Consider the following 18,929-nt stretch of genomic DNA (forward strand, 5'->3'; position numbering starts at 1 on the left):
GTTTTTCCTTTGTCCTTTTATTTTTATGGATGACCTCTGTCCCTAAAATCCATTCCATATTAACTGTGACATCTACTGAAAAATCAAGACACACAAGAATGACCAGAGACCATACCTCAATAATTCTCTTGGAAAACACCAGAGTGCACTACTGCATAGTTGAGATGATTTACCAGACGACTGAGCAATATTATGGGGGGTGTGGATTTGGCCTACTTTAGCAGGAAAAACCTACACACTGCAAATGGCTATTTTCTTAGTTTTGGATACTCAGTTTTAAGACAAGCAAACCTGATGTTTGGTGCTCCTTAACACCTGAGTTTCTTACTAATTTTCTCTGCTGTCAAAACTAGGCTAAATTAATATATACCAAAAGTCATAGAACTGAACATGAAGTCACCCAAGATGATGCTTTTGACTTATTGATGAGATCTGCCACCAGAATGTACTTAAGAAAATAATCTCTCTTGTTCAATTTGGCAGAATAGCTGATCCAAGAGCATTTTTGCACTTTAAGGACATACAGATGCTAAGAGAGATGTGTACTATTGAATAACCAGAACCTTTAAGCTTTCTTCAGTGTTTCCATTGTAAGCCATAGAAATCAGGCCACAAGGCACCTTAGGTTTGTAGTACAACCTCCTGCTCAAATCAGGGTCACAGTGAAGTCAGACTATGTTGCTTAAACTTTGCCCAGTTGGTCTGGAAAAACTCCATAGATGGAGATTCCAGAGCCACTCTGGGAAACCCAGTCCTGTGTTTATCCTCCTCAAAGACAATGTTTCCCCTGACACCTAGTCAGAACCTCACCTGTATCAATTTGTGACCATGATCTCTTTTTCTCTTATCAGACAAGTCAGGGAAGAGCCTGGGGCTCTGTATTCTCTCTCTGTATTGGGGGCAACTATTAGGTGTGTGTCCCCTTCCCACCCCAAGTCTTCTCCAGGCTGAACAAAACCCATTCCCTCAGCCTTTCCTCACAGGAGCATGCTCCAGTCCTGACCATCTCAATGGCTCCCCATTAGACTCTCCCCAGTCTTTTTTATATCTTAACTGTGTGTTAAATACACATCCTTCTCATACAGAGGTTCTCCAAATGCTTCATTTTGCTTTTCTTGGAGACTTACCTTATCCAAGTAGCAAATATTGTGGTACTTCTGTGGGAACCTAAATGTGAGGATCCTGAAGCAGGTGGACATCTCACATTGCACTGAATTAGCAGCAGAAGCAGCAGACCTGGGTATCAGTGGCCTCCCTGCCTGCAGGAATCCAAACATTTTTGCTTGCTGTTCCTCTGTTGGGAAAATAAAGACAAATTCCACCTCCACTCCAACGGATTTCCTGAGGTACTTACATACACAGAGAGTAACCAGTGAAAAAGTGAATGAAAGAGCAGGTTTCATTCATTCATGAGGCACCCAAAGATTGCATTAAACTCACCACAAACTTCTCAATTCTTCCTTTCATTAATGAATAGCACTTTCATACACAAAAGTGTACGAAACTGCAGTTTCTGGTGCTAAACACAATTAAATGGTAATGCAGCTGATACAATCACCTTGTACATACAATCTTCTGCACTGATTCTGTGTTCATGACTTGCTCTTCTTTTCCATATATTTCAAGAGGGATTTTGACATTTTTGGTACAAGTCACTAAAGTGAACAAATGGACAGTCATGATCTGAATCGTGTAGTGAGAATTACAAATCTGTGAGTAAAGCTGGACAAGTACTTTGGTGAAAAACGCCTTGCAGAAACTGTGTAATGGCAAACAGAGCATTACTAATTTCTGCAGCATGAAGTATTTCCACTTATAGCCCTACTGTGAAGCTCACTTGGGAACAAAAGGGATCATTGTTAAAAATAAATCTGAATATAAATGTGTTACAATCTGACAAAAGGCCATTACATTTTGTTTTGTGATCTGATGAGATTTATCTAAGGGCCCAAGTTGCCAAGTGAGTTACTTTTCAGAATATCTGCTGAACTCAAACATTAAAATTACCACTTATAGGTCCTGATAACACTCAACTCAGGGGATGCATCACAGATTAAGACTTCTGAACTGCTGTGTTTAGAAATGTATTCTTACATTACCCTCTTATTTCTGTAATCCTTTTTCCCTGCTGGCTGAAACTCATATTAATGAAAAGGTGTTCTCAGTGGGAAAGCAATGAGTCACACCTGCAACTTCTCTTACACATTCTACAACCACCTCTGAAGAAACAAGTATCAAATACTGTGACTCTATATAAGCAGCACCAGTCAAAATTTTAAGAAAACACACTCAGTCTGTTTTCAAAAACCTCATTTTTATTGTTTGCACTGTGTCATCATTAACAGCTTTCATCTCTAGCAAACTGAAGCTAATCAGCACACACAAAAACCTATGTAAGGTCAGCACTCTTAAAGCAGAACCTTGGTTACATAAATGCAGTACACCTTGGTGTGTAAAAGGCCTAGGGACAGTTAGTTCATCCTAACACTAAGCACAGTCACTCCAGTTTCATGCATTTTTCAGGGGCTGTTAATAAGTTTCATTTTAGGGACATTAAAAGAAAACAGCTACAAGATTTAGAGAGATGACTCATTTATAAACCACAATTCTGATGTCTAAATTATTAAACTACAGCAAGGACCCTTCTTCAGCTGTAATAATTTTGCTCTGTAAAACAAAACAAAAAAAAAACAAAAGAGAAAATTAGTCACTTTGCTGTATTAAGTATAACATCATATAAGCAGCCTAAACTCTTGCTGGCTCATGCTGCATATATTCCCATTTCTGCCACAGGTTTGCCAGGTTCACTCACTGGCTCCTGCCTTTCTCTCTGAGCCAAAATGGAAGTGAGTATAAAACCAACCATTTCAGCAAGGAAAGGCTTTGCCTTTCTAAATCCTGTCTGAGAACCTGAGACTTGCCAGACTAGCACCTGCATGTGTTCCCCTATTGCCCCTCCAGTAACAGACTCACAAACCAAGCCAGCCCATTTGGTTTTACTAATTTCTGTGAGTTGTTTGTGAACTAATTTTTCAAATTAGTTAACTATTAACTAGCAGTTTTGATGAATAAGCTTTACCCTCTCAATTTCTGAATGTAGTTTTGTTCTAGCTGATACATTTGCTTTTTTATCACTTCCCTGGCTTAAATCCAGAGTCAGCACAAGAGGGAAGGAATGACATAAGGCGAAAAATTAGCCCAATTCAAACAGAATTGAAATACCCTAGGATTAGCAACAGATTGGGCAAACACCTCAGATACTAAAGACCTCCCAGGAGGCTGTTAAGGGAGTCCTGAATGAATAGGCATCAGTGGCAGTTTAAGCTGCCCAGCCCCTCAGAAGCCACACTATAGGCTTTGGCATGTTAGATTTCAGCAAGCAAGACTAGAACCTCCCTGTCCACGGCCCTGAAAGGCCCCCAAAATTAAAATAAACTAAAAGTGTAACAGGATTACTCCTAGGTATATTCTACTGTGCTTGCAGGTGGGAGTTTTACCTGAAGCAAATCCTTAACCCCTCAAGATGCCAATTATGTAGGAGCAGAAACCATGCAGGGATTCCCAGCAATGTTCCCGTGCCAATTTCATTGCTTCCGTTTCATTTTCAGACCCTTCACCATGTTGGGTTGGTAGCATTGAAGGTTTTTGTATTTTCTTAACAGAGTTTTGTCCTCCTTCTCCAGTGGAAGGGTTCTCAACTGGCTTTTCCTGGTTGGCTAGATCTTCTGGCTCCATACCAGTAGCTATTTGCTTCATGACAGCCTCTGGGTGAGCCTTTTGGCACATGGTGGTCCTCAACACTTCTGTGGATTCGCAAGCGTGTGGGATCTTTCTGAGCGCCCCGGCGATCTGATTCCAGTAAATCTTTGGATTGTTTCTGTAAGCACGACAGACTGATGGCTTGCCAGTGAATTCACACCAGTAGGACATGCCTTGGCTTTTGCATTGAATTCTAAGTTTCATCTCCTCGTCGTCCCCAGTAACACTCATTGTGCAAATGTCTTTGGTTTTAGTCCGAAATTTGATTTCTTCACCATTGCTTCTTTTCTTTGGCTTCAGCTTCTGTCCCAATCCTCCCATGCCACAGATCACTACTAGGAAAAGAACAAAACTCTTCATGGTGAGAGGAGTTGACTGAGATCCTTAAGCTACACGATCCAAAAAAGTGAAAGCAGCAAGTAAGCAACTGCTCGCAATTTAAAGGCTTGGTGCACAAAGAAGCCTCTTTCCAGCAAAACATGGGATGTAAGGGTTGGGCTTTTTTATAAGAAAAAATAAATCACACTTCAGTAGGCATGTGCCCATAATTTATAGCCTGAGGGAGTGTCGAATAACCTTGAGAGTGTGAACTCCCAAGAAGGTAACAAGACAAGTCTTGTAAATGCAGCTAAAAACAGAAGGATAGTTGTATAACTGAGCAGCACATTCCTATCCAGGATGAACATGTCAGATTTGATTTTTAACAGATATTTTCCATTCTCCAGCTGCTTTATAGCTATCTTCATGCCAGAGCTTGTAAGATCATATCTGAGTATGAAAAGATAAAAGTGCCAAAGCAATCTCTGCAACTACATCTGGATGATTATAAATGTGTCCTACTAAAAAAGACTGATGGGTGGAATCGGTTTTCTGTGGATTTGCACAGTAAGGATGAAACTAGCACTTCATTGTGTCAGCACATGACATGCAATGGGGACGCATGGAAGGATCAACTGCACATCCTTTGAGCTATGGAAGATCTTTACACTTGCAATATTTAAGCAAGATAAGGAATAAAACTTGAGCAAAATAAGGCATTATTGGCCTAAGCATGCACCAAACATTTGGACGTTTTATCATCATTGTCACACCATGAGCTACTTTCAGCCAACAGAACAAGACAGCAGAACTAACTTATCATAGGTTTCAGCAGCAGGGAACAGACCATGGAGCATGTCAGACAGATATTTGTGCTTTATTGCCTTTCCCTTTTTTCTTAAAATAGGTATTTTCCTGTTCATAACAAATGAGCTGTAAAAACACCATAAAATAAAGGCAAGAGAATAGAAATATTTTCGTGCAGAATCCTTTCCTGGCAGTTTCTGCTGCAGTAACTAAAAGCAGAGCTAAGGAAAAAAAAAATCCCTGTAATTCCCTTGACATTCAGGAGGTCATGAGGAAAAGTCTCCCCCATGCTGTGGCAAGCCACAGTACTTTGATGGCTAATAAGATCCCTACTAGGCACTCCTTCCAAAGACATATATGCTACACCCAGCCTGACCTGACCAGCTTCTGGAAAGGGGTATTGTATTCTTTAGGTATGCTTGAGTAACTGTGGGGTGCTAGAAACTCTGGGTTTAAGAATAGCCATAGACAATGGAACAGAATATCTCACTAGGAAATGATAGAGAATACCAAGGCAAAAACATTCATTTAACACAGATAGTGAAGCAGAACAACAACAGCCATTCTGGGTATCCTGAACCTTGTTATTCCAGTGAACATGTCATCAAGTTCCCCATGACTAAATACCATGTGACAAAGAGCATGACATTGTTTTCTTTTCATCCCCTCTCTAAGGCTATTTAATAACATTGTTAGTAGAGATCTCACCTCTAGCTTCTTGCTGTTTGCTCCTCCTGTCTCTTTCAAGGAACAGTGGTGTGGGTCTCCAGCCAAGTCTCAGGAGAATAATGGTTCCTCCTAAAGCTTCCTTAGGACTGACAATTCACTCTTCTGTTGTTTTCTGGGGAGTCTTCTCACCCTTCAGCCAGCCAGATGGAAGAATCTTGTGGCCCACCTCACACTTGATTTCAAGGATTTCAAATCCCTACTGCAAGCACTCAAATACCTCCTAATATTTGACAAATGTATTGTTTACACTTTGTTATGCACAACAGCACTGACAGTTCTCAGACTAGAAACTGAAGACATCCATCTCTTTCATTCATTTCACCAGTGTAGGTTGCTCAAGGCTTTATCCAGCCTGGCTTTGAACATTGCCAGGGTTGGGGCATCCAGCACTTCCCTGGGCAACCTGTGCCAGTGTCTCACCACCCTCACAGTAAAAAGCTTCCCTAATATCTATCTTAAATTTCAATTTGCACCCAAATCCTACCATCTTTGCATAACTGACCTCCTTTGTGGAAGTCAGAAGCTTCCTCACCCAGAGTCAATGTTCTCTCAGTCCTTCCAGCTCCAAAAATAAAAGTCAAATATAGCAGAAATTTTGAATTGGGGTAAAGAAATCCATTTTCTTAAGATTTTAACTCAGTGCAACTCTTCTGAAACAGGGCTACACATGAAAACAAGGGACAATCAAACATCAAGTAGTTAAGCAAGTTTTTTTTTATTTAAATGAACTGGGAACAATTTCTCAAATTAAAAATAGAAACTTTTAAAAATCTGCAGTTCTGAACATTACATATACACATATGCTACATACTGTCAATTAGAAATGTTTCCACTTATGATGTAAAAATTAAAAATTTAAGGTTATTCCGGAGTAAAGTCTGGTATCACTTTTCAGCATTTCCTTAAAATGATATTAATGACTTAACAGGATTATCCCTACTTCATGGTAATGAGCCTTGTTGGAAACAAAGTGAACAATACTGATATATAAAGAGATACTATTTTAGATCAATATATCCAACTACTTCACCTGCTGAAACATTTTACACTGGTCACATAGATACTTTTGGCCTTGTTGATGAATTTTGCTGTTCACTAATTCAGCAATGCAACTGTGTGCCTAAATTCAAGGCAATAACTCTATCAGTACAAATGTTAACCCCAATTGCTAAACATATTTGAATTTCAATATTGGAAATCATAGTTTAAAATTATTTAGCAAAAATAGCATCACTGCCCCCAGGAGAAGCACAGTGTAACAGCAATACTATTAAGGACCTTACAGAAGTGGGTGTGAAAGAGGAAAAGGAAGACAGAGAATGTAAATCATTCTAAAAATTGTCAACATAGGATGTCCCTCATGCTCTTTTTGAGTACTACTGAACTCTAGAAAGCTTAGCTTTTTCACTATATTATGCATCACACACACTCCCAGCCCTCCCACCCAAAGTTTAAAAACAAACTTCTCCAAGAAATCCCTTTTAGGTCTATGCTGCAAAACCCACTAAATATTAAATAATTAAAAAAAAAGAGGGAGAAAACAAAACTGCAACTTAACTTTTCAGACAAACAAAGAGACAATGTGGATCCCATTACAATTCAGATTTAGTCCAATGTGGTCATTCAAGAGCACCAAATAGCAACACTGATCATGCTGGTAAATTCATTTGTGAAGAGTATTATACAATATTAAAATCTTAACTAAACACTTAGAAGTTTTAAGAAAAATGTATATACAAAAGTCTCTGTATACAAAATGTATTTTATGTAAACGTGTATGTACTGTATTTAACACAAATCAACAATTTAAGATAAGAACTTGAACAGTTGTCAGAGAATTGCTAGGCAAAGGCTGTTAATCTAATTAATTTATATACTGTGATGTAAGGTAGAAAGCCCAGTGTAAAAAAGTAAAAAACAAAAAAAATTTTAATTCAAGCCTTGAACAGTGGTATTTGAGAGGCAGTGCCCTGATCACAAAATATTCTGTACAGTAGTTTATGGCATAACATTCAATAGTACATTTGGGATTTACAGTACAGCTGACATAAAACAAGTGGCTCAGGATTTGTAGAGGAATGGAAATGCCAATACACTTGGAAGAATAATGATATACTCCCATAGAAGAATCTTGAGCCTCCTTTATATTGCCTGAAATAGTAACAAAAACAATTCAGGAAAAGCTGATAGAGACAGAATTTTCATGTAATTTAAATGGAATGAAGGCACAGATTTTCATATGAACATCAATATGGTTGAATAACTTTTTATTTTTAAACCTTAGAGCACTCATGTTACAAAAATCAGAGCAGCCTTCTTAAAAAAGTAAAGTAGTAACAGACCTAGAATTGACTTCAAAAGCTTCTTACTTACCCCTTAACGTTTCCAGTATGTGTTACCACTGTTCCACAGAGCTATATGAGAAAAAACAAACAAACCAAAGCATTATTGTCCTTTGCCCACAAATGAAACAGAAATACCATGTCTAACTAAGGTGAGACAAGCTCAGCTGGCACAGTTTTCAATCTTGTACCCATTTAATCAAGCATTTTTCAAACAAGAGGAAACAGACTCATGGTTTTCTCCACCAACCTTTCTTGTTTCCTTTGTTTCATGATAGAAAGAAATGCAACACCACTCCTTTGCAAACTTAATCCAGCCTCCCATTTTGCTCTCACATAAATAGTGGCTGCATTTGAGGTTATTTGTATCATTGACATGTACATCAAAACACCTGTGTGAGACACATCTACCTCATATAGCTCCCACTTGTATTTATGTATCTTAGGGTTATAAAAATATTTGCATCTCTTCCCAGCACAATAATTCAGCTGGTTTGGAAGGACAAAAAAAACCCCCTCACAACAACCCTATGGAATTCTTTAAGCCTGCAAAAGTACAGGTGCACAGAGATCTATTGCAAGTCATATTTCCCAAAGTATCTCCAAAAATAATTTGTAGGAAATAAGAAAAAACAAGCATAGCATAAAAGCAAAGAGTATGCTGAAATGAAAATTAAACCCAAGACTTTATTCATATGGGAAACCCATGCTGAGAAATTCAAAGCATGTATGCCATAATTAGCAGTTTTTCAGATTATCTCAGTTAGCACATCAGAAGACAGCACAGCTTCAAACTGAATCTTTAAATTTTGTTATGGAAGCCCATTTTGAGTGACTTAGAATTTAGGCAAAGAAGTCAGAACTGAACTAGTGGATCTTTCTGTAAGAAACTACTTTATGCTAGTCATTTTTAGCTTATTCATGAACACCGAATTAAACTATTTATCAATGACTGAAATATCACAGAAAACATGCTATGAACCTCAAGAATATTAACATTCATATTAAAGATTCAAAGATCAGAAAGGGTCTTCTAAGGCCTGAGCAATTATTAGTTTCCTCTTATGTAAAATATTGAAAGTCCTTAAAACTGAGAGTCCTTAGATGTGCCAGTAGAGAGTACTTTTGAATTAAACACCTTGTCAGTGAATTTAGGGAGTAAGTACCCTTGAGCTGCAGAACAGACCATGACAATTGTGATCATAAATATCACTAAAACCATTGTTATATAAGATTTCCTTCAGGAGATGTGTAACCGAGATTTGGTCAGTAGATAATTATTGGAAAATACTGATAAAAGTAATAATCATTATCATCATCATCTGATGCAGCCATAAAATCTGGTAAGACTCAAACTTTGAGCTCTCTTGGTATTTCCCCATTACTCAAAGAGTGGTTATATCTTCTCTGCCATTATTCAACCAACACATTCATTCGTGAAGTTAGGGAAGGCACAGTGAGCTACTGATTTCAATCATAAATTAAATCCTTCCTTACGCAACCTGCAAACTTTGCAAACCCAAATACTGAGGTTGTGGGACATTCTACGTTATCCCTTTGGAAACTGGAAGTCTCACAGCTAGCTAAGGTTTGACAGTGCAGAAGTTGTAGAGAGAAAGAACCCAAATCTCCTCCTTTTTACACATAACTTGCATTTCTTGGTTTGTGATGCTACACTAGTCCTACCCATGCACAAACACCCATTTTCTGTGTTCATGCTTTCTGCATTCCTGGATCACCTGCTTTTTGCAGAGGAAAAGCTCTTCTCACCATTTGAAACCTAGAACTACTCAGGAATAGGAATACATCCCATCCTATCCCTTTCAACTGCTCTCAGAGTATTTCAATAGGCTTATCAATTTAAAACCACCCACTGTGCTAGCTAAATACCTAATTACATGGATTTTTAGATCAAATTTAAGCAATTGCTTTGTTAAGTTGCTGGAAATTACTACAGTATCTGCTGTTATGTAAAGAATATTTGAGAAACATGATTCATACAGCATCTGCTATAAGTGAATAATCATGCAAAAACCCAAACAGAGAATAAAGTGATTCACTTAAAACATGCAGAAAATTGAACGGGTGGTTAAAATAGTAGCTTAAGTAAGGACACATGAAGGCATGCACTTTCAGACTTGGTTTACCTTGTAAAAACAGGATTGTGTATACCATATAAATGCTCTTTATGATAACCATTATTACCATTTTCCATACTGTAATAAAATAAATACACCAAGAAAGACCATGTTAACTCTAAGATGCACTATGTACAGTATGGCTTCTAAGACATGTGCATGGATGATGGTATTATATGCAAAGATAAACTATGTCTGTACAATAGAGTATAATTTTCCTCTGTAACATTCAGGAGTTATGGCATAATTAGAATTTTTAAATATCTTTATAATCTCAAAAAAATCAATTAATTATTTTGCTATTCTTGTTCAGTTGGATACTTTAATATAATCTATAAATTCTGGTGAAACAGAACATGTTACCTCTTTTGAAGTAACAAGGACATTACAAATATAAACCTTTCCACGTTAATAAAATAATTTAAACATCAGCAAAAAAAGGTCTTACATTTTCATGGGTATAGTTTCAACGCTAAAAAACACAGAAAAGGAGGAGCAATTAACTAGATATTAATAAGGGAGTAATTATAGCTGTACATGCCTGTTTCTGCTCTACTGACTTGTGAATGTGTCGTGACAAACAGCCAGTGTGAAATGTGAGAGATGCAGTGCACAGGCTAACTGAACAATGAGCAAAACAGAGTGGGAAAGAAAACAGTACAAACAAAACTGATGGGAAAATATGTAAGAATAGTTATCATAAAGTAAAATGCCAAGTCCCTGAGACAGAGGAACTGCAATTGAAAAAGGAAAGACTGGTTAGGAACAACTAAGACAGTAAGAAGGCAAATAATTAATTCAAGGAGATTACAAAGCAGGTATAATTCACTATAAAAGGTTACATAGCAAAGCTAATAACTTGTACATTTGGAAGATATCTATATAAATGCTGCTCAGGAAGCTTTGAAGGCCTCATTCTGAAATAAGTTTCTCGAAGTCAGAGGCAGCACTACCTGCACAGAGTCATGGCAAGCCAAGGCAGCCAAATGCCACCTGCATAAAGCACATTTCAAGCACTCACCCAAACCTGCAGCACTTCACATGAGCATGCAGTTCTGATCTGGTAGCACAGGTTTAAGGACTATAGAGCTTTCATGTGATCTCTAAAAAACCCCTTTTTAATCCCTTTGCCATGTAGTTTATGTAGAAGCATATACTTACTCATCATATACATCCTCTGTGTCCATTCTACGATAGTATTTAGAGAGTTTCACAGCAAAAATTATGGCAGGAATTAAAAATATTGAAGAGCCTCCCAAACCAAACCAGAAGGTATTCTGAAACAAAGCAAAATCAAGCAAAAAAAAAAAAAAAAAAAAAAAAACACAGAGAAAATTAATCAGAAAAGTACTGAATCCTTGCTTGATATTCTAACTACTGTTACCAGAAGAAGACAGTAGAAATGAGTGGCACTGGCCTGGTGGGGTATCTAAGGGACCTTATATTAGTGTGGAACAGGGCACATTAAGCATCCTCCACTGTCACAGTGTGAACAGTGTGAACTACCTAAACTTGACCCTCTTACAAATGCAACCAAACAGAAATATGGCCAAAGTTCCTCAAAGCTACAGAGCCACAGCGACCTAAGAAGTTGTTTCAATGTACTCAGCAGTGGGCTAGAAAATAATTTTGCATCTCAGCATTAATTTAGTAGCAAAAGCAATTTTTTTCTTGATATTTTAAACCATCTTTCTTGCAGTTCTTGTCAAAATATGAGTTTCCAGCACTTTCTCAAGGTACTTTTTAACTTGCTAACTGTAGCCCTGTTTGTGTAACTAATTTCATTAACATACAGTTGAACTGAGTTATCACCAGATGTTAAAATAATGATTTTTCAAATTTGATTTGCATTGGCTGGAGGCATTTTGACTTATAAGTGACTCAGCTAAGTTCTATCATCAGGAAAAATCATGGTCCATCTTGCATCAGATGGTTAATGGCTCCACCAAGGAGAACAGAAGCTCTGTAACATATGAACTAATCAAGGAGTACAGCTTGATTCTGTCAGGTTAAGAGATTTTCATGGTTAAGCATTATCAAGATTAAGCATTTCATGGTTAAGCATTATCAAGGTTAGAGTACTTTGGCTTTGATTAATTACAGGTATTTGCTGTTGGTATGATTAGGACCTGGCAAAAAGTGTTGTAAAGTTAAATAATAGCTAGGACATGTTTTAGCTCTTTCCAGGCACACAGTTTCTTACTTTACTTTTAATATATGCTGTCCTCTTTCCAAGCTCTTTTGGCAAGATGAAAAAAGCCCATATTGCCCTTAGATACTGCTACAAGTCATGCTTGAAGTCTCTAACATACAGAAATTAATCAAATCTGTCTGCTACAAGTCAAGTGATAAAACCTCATTCAGGTTTTCTAGAGTTCAGGAAAAATCTGAGCAAGTTTTTCCTCGGTATTTTCCATACACTTCCTGCCCCTGCCCCACTCCTATAAGCTAGAAATGGTTACAGCTGAAACTTCAGATCTTTATGCTTTTCCATTTCAATGTGGTTCAGAATCAATTAACTTTACAGAATTATTGCTAACTGAAGCTTAAGTTTAATGAAAACCTAAAACAAGTCCGGCACTGGTTTGTCTTCGACTTGATACAGATCAGAACATTTATCCTTGCATAACTTTGTACTTCAGAATAGTCTAGCCAGAATAATGAAATGCAGATGTATATTCAAAGAATTTCCCACTTGATGCCCCAATTCTGAGTAACGTAAAACATTTCTTACCACAGAATCAGTTATATAGCTGCATAAAAAAATATCTACTGCTGTGTCTATCACATTGGCAATCGGCTTGCATGCTGCTACCTCCATGGCAATCTGAAATCAAGATTTTAAAAAAAAATACAGTTTGTAGTATCTAGCAGAATAAAATAAGAATCTCAAAACTTGCTTACAGTTATAGTTTACTAAATTGTTATGTACAAATTCAAAATAAATACCAGGGGGATATGGTATCAACTGAACATCTTTTAAACATCAGCTTACTTTCTCAAAGGCTGCAGCTGAAGAGAGTAAAATAAAACAAGATGCTAATGACATCAATTTGAACTATGCAGGGTCAGGCTCAGTGCAGCTTTAGCACAAATGATAGATTTCAGGCTAACCCTAGAAACAACACTATGTTAAATTTGAACTGCATTCCAACCAACACAACTCATTGTTTCTGTTCTGCAAACTCAACGAAACTATAGAAGACCAATTTTCCCACTCATAGTAAGTACAAATATACTAAATACTGAAACTATAAAAACATACTATCAAAGTTATTACTATTATTATTTAACTTTCCTATGTTTTTTTTTAAAGACACAACTTCTCTCAATTTAGCAAATGCCCCTTACCGACTCCTTGACCCACTCAACGTATTGTTCAAAGTAGCCAACAATTGTATCCATGTACTTTTTTGTCTCCTAGGACCAGACAAAAGAGGAGAAAAGCAAGTTACCCTCTATCTCCACAACACGATAAATTAATGTATTTAAATCAAATAAATCCTACCTGGACAACAACTTGAGAAGCATTGTTATTTATGAGCATCTGGGCAGCATTAACAGCACCAATGACATTTTTCACCTTAACCTGGAGAGGAAGAGATGGTGGTTAATATAAATGAATCCCTTTCAGGCTGCTGCAATGGCTCTGCAGCCATTGTCAGGAGCCCTAAGTGTAGAAATACTTTCATCAATGTACGTATATACACTACAGACATATGTAGGGCACAGGAAGAACACAGTGCAACAACTCTTGATGACTAAAGTATGATTCTATACAGCCTGAATATGGCCCATATTGATATCCTAAAGGCTTGAGATGCTTTTTCAATACAGGTACAACCCCATAAAGTCTCTCAAAGAACACACACAAAGGACAGTGTGCATAGAGTCTGAAACTGTAGAGGGACCCCATTAATGAATTCAAGTACATGAACAGGAAGTGCCAAGATGGAGCCAGACTCTTATCACTTGTGGAAACCAATAAAACAAGAGGTAATGGGCAAAAACTGATGCACAGGAAGTTCCACCTGAATACAAGGAAGAAATTCTTTATTGTGTGAGTCACTGAGCACTGGAACAGGTTGCTCAGAGAGGTTGTGGATTCTCCCTCACTGGAGGTATTCAAGAACCATCTTGAAGCAATCCTGAGCCTTGTGCTCCGGGATGGCCCTGCTTGAGTAGGGAGGTTGGGCCAGATGACCCATTGTGTTGTGGTCCCACCTAACTGATTCTGTGACTCTGTGAGATGTTTCTTCAATTCACTTTAGAGTCAAACATCCTTTTCTTGCCAGCACCTTATTTCATGGCTTCCCACCTTCCCCCCGAGGTTCAAAAAAGAAATTTATCTGGCCTGATGCTGTGGATGGGTGAAAACCATAATAGGAAGCTCTAAGGCAGGTATGTCCCATGGAGCTGTTGTGACTATGACTGTGCTAGTGTGGCTGGATGTTTCTTCAATTCACTTTAGAGTCAAACATCCTTTTCTTGCCAGCACCTTATTTCATGGCTTCCCACCTTCCCCCCGAGGTTCAAAAAAGAAATTTATCTGGCCTGATGCTGTGGATGGGTGAAAACCATAATAGGAAGCTCTAAGGCAGGTATGTCCCATGGAGCTGTTGTGACTATGACTGTGCTAGTGTGGCTGGATTCTTGCTACCAGAGCCAAGGGAGGCTGGTGGTGACAAAGCTCTGCTGCCAGAGAAGTAACCGTTCCTGTCGCTCATTCTCCAGCAGAGTGTGAAGCCAGCTGCTCTCATTGTGATGCAGGCGCTAGCTGCTACTTAGAGGGGAAATGTGGGCTGCCCTGAGGAAGCCTCTGTACAGATCCAGGTTCCCAGAGCAAAGCTGATGTTGCAGAAGCAGGAAGGCAACGAGTATGATCTAAAGAAACAGATCCCAGTGGGAGCTGGACATGGAACAAAAGGTGGTTAAGGATGTTAAGGATGTTGTACTTTTGCATTTTGTTTCTTAGCCATTCCCTCAAAGTTTTGCATTCAAGGATTTTAGAAAAATACACCTACACTTTTGAGAAAAATGAATAATACACTATATGGAACTGTACTGAAGCCTATTTTATCACATGATGATTCAGTTTACAATTCATACTTCAAAAAAACATCCCAAACATTTTTTTTGTGCAGAAGAGGCATCTAAACCCTTGTTACTACCCTCAATGCATTACAATCTCTTGCAATAACAGAACAGGTAGAAACGGAAGAAAACTATGAAAAATATAAGCCCTGCATGTGTGGCAGAAGGAGATAAAATAAAAAAAAAATATGTTCCTGTTGCCGGAAAGAAAATCTTACCATAAGTTCAGATGATGTCCTCTTCAGCAACCTGATGCTCTGATTTAAAGTGCTCTGTTGGAAAAGAGTAGGGAAAAAACTTCAAGTCATTCCTACAGGTAAGAACCCACCTCTTTTAACATCATATACATGCTTTGATCATCTACAGAATATTTTGGTACTAATACAACATATCACATTATCTATAATAGTGACAGCAGCTGCATTAAAACTAATATATAGTGGGTTTAATTATTGAATCAGTGTTTCACCAACAGCACTAAATAGTTACAAACTGTGTACTGGAAGACTTCAGATTTAACAAAATAGATCCAACAAACTGAATAAGGTTTAGTTGGAGGGAAGACAGAACAGTTAAAATCAGAACCAAGTGTTCAGAGAATCTATATTTGCAATTTCTGAAGGGAAAAAGCACTTACCCTAGCTTTAACATATTTCTTGACAGTCAGTTTTGTGAAAGAAACAAGAGATGAGAATAATTAGGAGTTAATTAAGAAAAAAGAGCACAGAATCAGAGTGGACCAGAAGGCCTAATGCTTTTCAACAAGTGGGCTTTGATGGGGGCAGAAATACTGTATCTGATGCTAGGGTAAACTAAAATTCTTCATGTTATGTAGAGGAAAAAGCAATACCTAGCACATGGGAGAGTCACAGTTTGATACTATACAAATCCATGTCTGGCAAAATCAGGCAAAAGAAGCCATTTGGAATCTTTCATTGCATCAGTAAAAAAAAAACCCCAACTTTGGCTCTAAATACTACTCTCAGGAGTTTCCAGTTCCAATATTGTTAGGTGACTGCTAATGAGAAATAAAGTGTGAAAGTGATAACTACTTTTATTACTTAAGACAAATGGCAAGCCAAAAAAAAAAGAAAATGAGTGATTTAGAGTTATCATTTTGCAAAGTTCTCCCCTGCTTCCTCTTTTATTCGTATATAATCACAAATAAATACAGGAAAAACTGGGGAAGAAAAAGGTCATTATTTGAGACAGTATTATAAAGGAGTAGTATTATATGTGGAAAAACTATTTGTTAAACACATACTTTAACCAGATTACTCTTCATTGGCACAATGCAAATGTGATCTGTGCTTATGTAAGTCCAGATTTCTAACTTGCATGTAAAAGATCTAGAGATTCATATTTTCTACAAACACATTTCAGTATTGCTTTAATGTTTTACCATAGCTTGCTCTAGTGGAACAACTTGCTGGTTATGAATCATTCGAATGTTGTTTGCGTGTCCTTTTAAGGCATTTTCCAGTGCTCCTTTTGGCTGCAAAAAATGCAATTATGCAGTATTGTTTAGTAATCTCAAAGCTTTCCAACAAAGCAAAAACCAATCAAAGTTGCACATAATACTCATCCACTGCAGAACAGCTGATGCTAACAATGGGATATGACAAACTGAATTCCTCACCAAGGGGGGGGGGGAATAAATCACTGTATTAGTAATTCTAAGCTCAGCATCCAAACCAGATATATTACCTTGCTTTTCTGGCTATAAGATTATCAGCACAGTTTTAACTGAAGAGCATTTTCACATGGTGCACTAAGTCATTTTAAATCCAGAAGAGTGAGCACATCCCCCTCTGACTTGCCACAAGCCAGACTTCATTGCAAGAACCCTGCAGCATTGCACCCAGCTGGGACAAGCATCTCTCAGTCATGGGTACTTGCTTTAGTTTTGGGCACTGTGGACATCACCCTGAGGCACTCTCTGCTTTCTGAGGGGCTCAGAGTTGTAAGTATTTTCAGGCAGTAACTTGGAAAGGCACCTGTGAATGCATGCAAACACTCACTATCCGTTAACACCGCTGTGCCACTCTGCAGATTCATTTGCAGCGATGTTGTAGCAGTACCCTCTGACCATTGTCAGTGTGCCTGCATTCAAAAAAACCCTTCAGAGCACACAGGCTTTCTTTTGTGTGTTCTCCCTCCACAATGGAGTCCCAGCTCTCATTAGAGCCCTTATGAGCTGCCACAGTATTAACTTGGTTGCTAATTGCAAAGTCTTCTGCTCACTAACTGAAAGGAAACCAATTCAAATCAACTTTTCCAGCATGATCTAACCAACTTTTCTTCCAACTGGGACCCTAAAATCTAGACAGAGTAACTGGAAATACTCAAATGGAGTATCCCCCTCATTTCTCAAGCAAACTGTGGAACTTAAGAAAGAAAATACACACCCAAAGCAGAAACTGTACAACAGCATATAAAAACCAGTAATTAGCAATAGTTAAAATGCAGCTCATATGCAACACTGTTCTTGAAAGTGTTTCCTTACATGACAAGGCACCATGTATGTAAGTGTCTGTAGTACAAGAGTTCTCCCACAGAAAGTCCACTTTGCTATGTACTTACACTTTACATTTTAGGTATTAATGTATTACTGAATTAAACTTACCAGCTGGTCTGCTCTTGCTTCTAAGTCATTAGCAAATGAGAGAAGATCAACTTTGGTAACACTTTTATTGATCTGAAACAAGATATGAACAGTAAGAGAAGAAAAGGGCTGTGTTGTTATTGCATTCAGAGACAGTTTGCACTTAACTACATCACCTACTTTGTCTATGCTTTGTTTCTTTAAAAGTTTATTGACCTTAACTTAAAAGCCTAATGGGCTTTTTCTCCAACTTCAAGACACAGCTTTTCACACAAAAGCAGATTTTTTTTTTTGATGTGATGGGCTTTTTCTCCAACTTCAAGACACAGCTTTTCACACAAAAGCAGATTTTTTTTTTTGCTTTGTCCATTGCTAAAGAACTATTTTATTTCATACTTCGTCCCAGTCATGCCTCTAGTTGACTAGTCTCACCTCTGCCAAATATGCTGAAAAGTCTATCCCTTCTATTCCTGAAGAGCTGAAATTCAGAAGATTCTCCTTCCCAGTTTCATCCAGCAGAACGATTTTGCTGAGGTTTATCTGAATATGTTCAATTTGAAGTGCTACATCTTCTGTATACTGAGAGGGAAACGAAAGAACAAAAGTAGTTTGAAACCAGCATATATTCTGCTACAGCCCCTGCCCAAAGCATCTTGCTTTTGCTGATTCCTCATTTCCATGAAGAAGAACACATTGATTTTTGCTAAGATCAGTTTAATTGAATTAACTTCAACAGAACCCACCAGGTAATGTTCTTCCCTTCCCTGCAGTACCCACAGTACTTAGCCATGCCATGTTCTAACCTACCTATGCACCTCTCATATCAATTAATTACTTGCCTTCCATTCTGTTTTAAGCAGGCTTCTCTGAATAGATGTTGGTACCTCCTAAGAAAGGAACTAACATCCCTCCAGGAAATGTTATTCTTAAAACTGTGAAGTTCTACCTCTGGCCCTAATCAAGGAAACTCAGAGAATTCAGTATCTCAGCTCGGCCAGGACAGACACAGTCTGCTGCATTTGCCACAGGACTGGACAAGACTCCTCTAAATACCTACTGAGGTGACTATTAGGTGACTTGGTTATTGCTACCTGAAGTCTTCCTGCCCTGCCCATGTCCTGCACTGGCTGCAGAGCT

General features: G+C 38.1%; 2 protein-coding genes across 2 annotated transcripts; both read right to left on the reverse strand.

The window, feature by feature from the left end:
* Positions 1–3,510: 3,510 nt before the first annotated feature.
* On the reverse strand, positions 3,511–4,119 carry FGFBP2 (fibroblast growth factor binding protein 2). Its single transcript, XM_009083632.1, has one exon. It carries the CDS (start codon positions 4,117–4,119, stop codon positions 3,511–3,513), a length of 609 nt encoding a protein of 202 aa, XP_009081880.1.
* A 2,190-nt stretch (positions 4,120–6,309) lies between these two features.
* On the reverse strand, positions 6,310–18,371 carry PROM1 (prominin 1; the record flags this gene model as incomplete). The annotated part of the gene is made up of 11 exons (XM_009083634.1): positions 6,310–7,764; positions 7,987–8,027; positions 10,103–10,171; positions 11,255–11,370; positions 12,828–12,920; positions 13,445–13,513; positions 13,602–13,682; positions 15,406–15,459; positions 16,590–16,682; positions 17,814–17,885; positions 18,225–18,371. Coding segments are annotated over 10 exons (813 nt in total), but the record flags the coding sequence as incomplete, so codon positions are not given.
* Positions 18,372–18,929: the final 558 nt, after the last annotated feature.

Source organism: Acanthisitta chloris, unplaced genomic scaffold, assembly GCF_000695815.1.
Source record: "Acanthisitta chloris isolate BGI_N310 unplaced genomic scaffold, ASM69581v1 scaffold23291, whole genome shotgun sequence".
Taxonomy (NCBI): Eukaryota; Metazoa; Chordata; class Aves; order Passeriformes; family Acanthisittidae; genus Acanthisitta; species Acanthisitta chloris.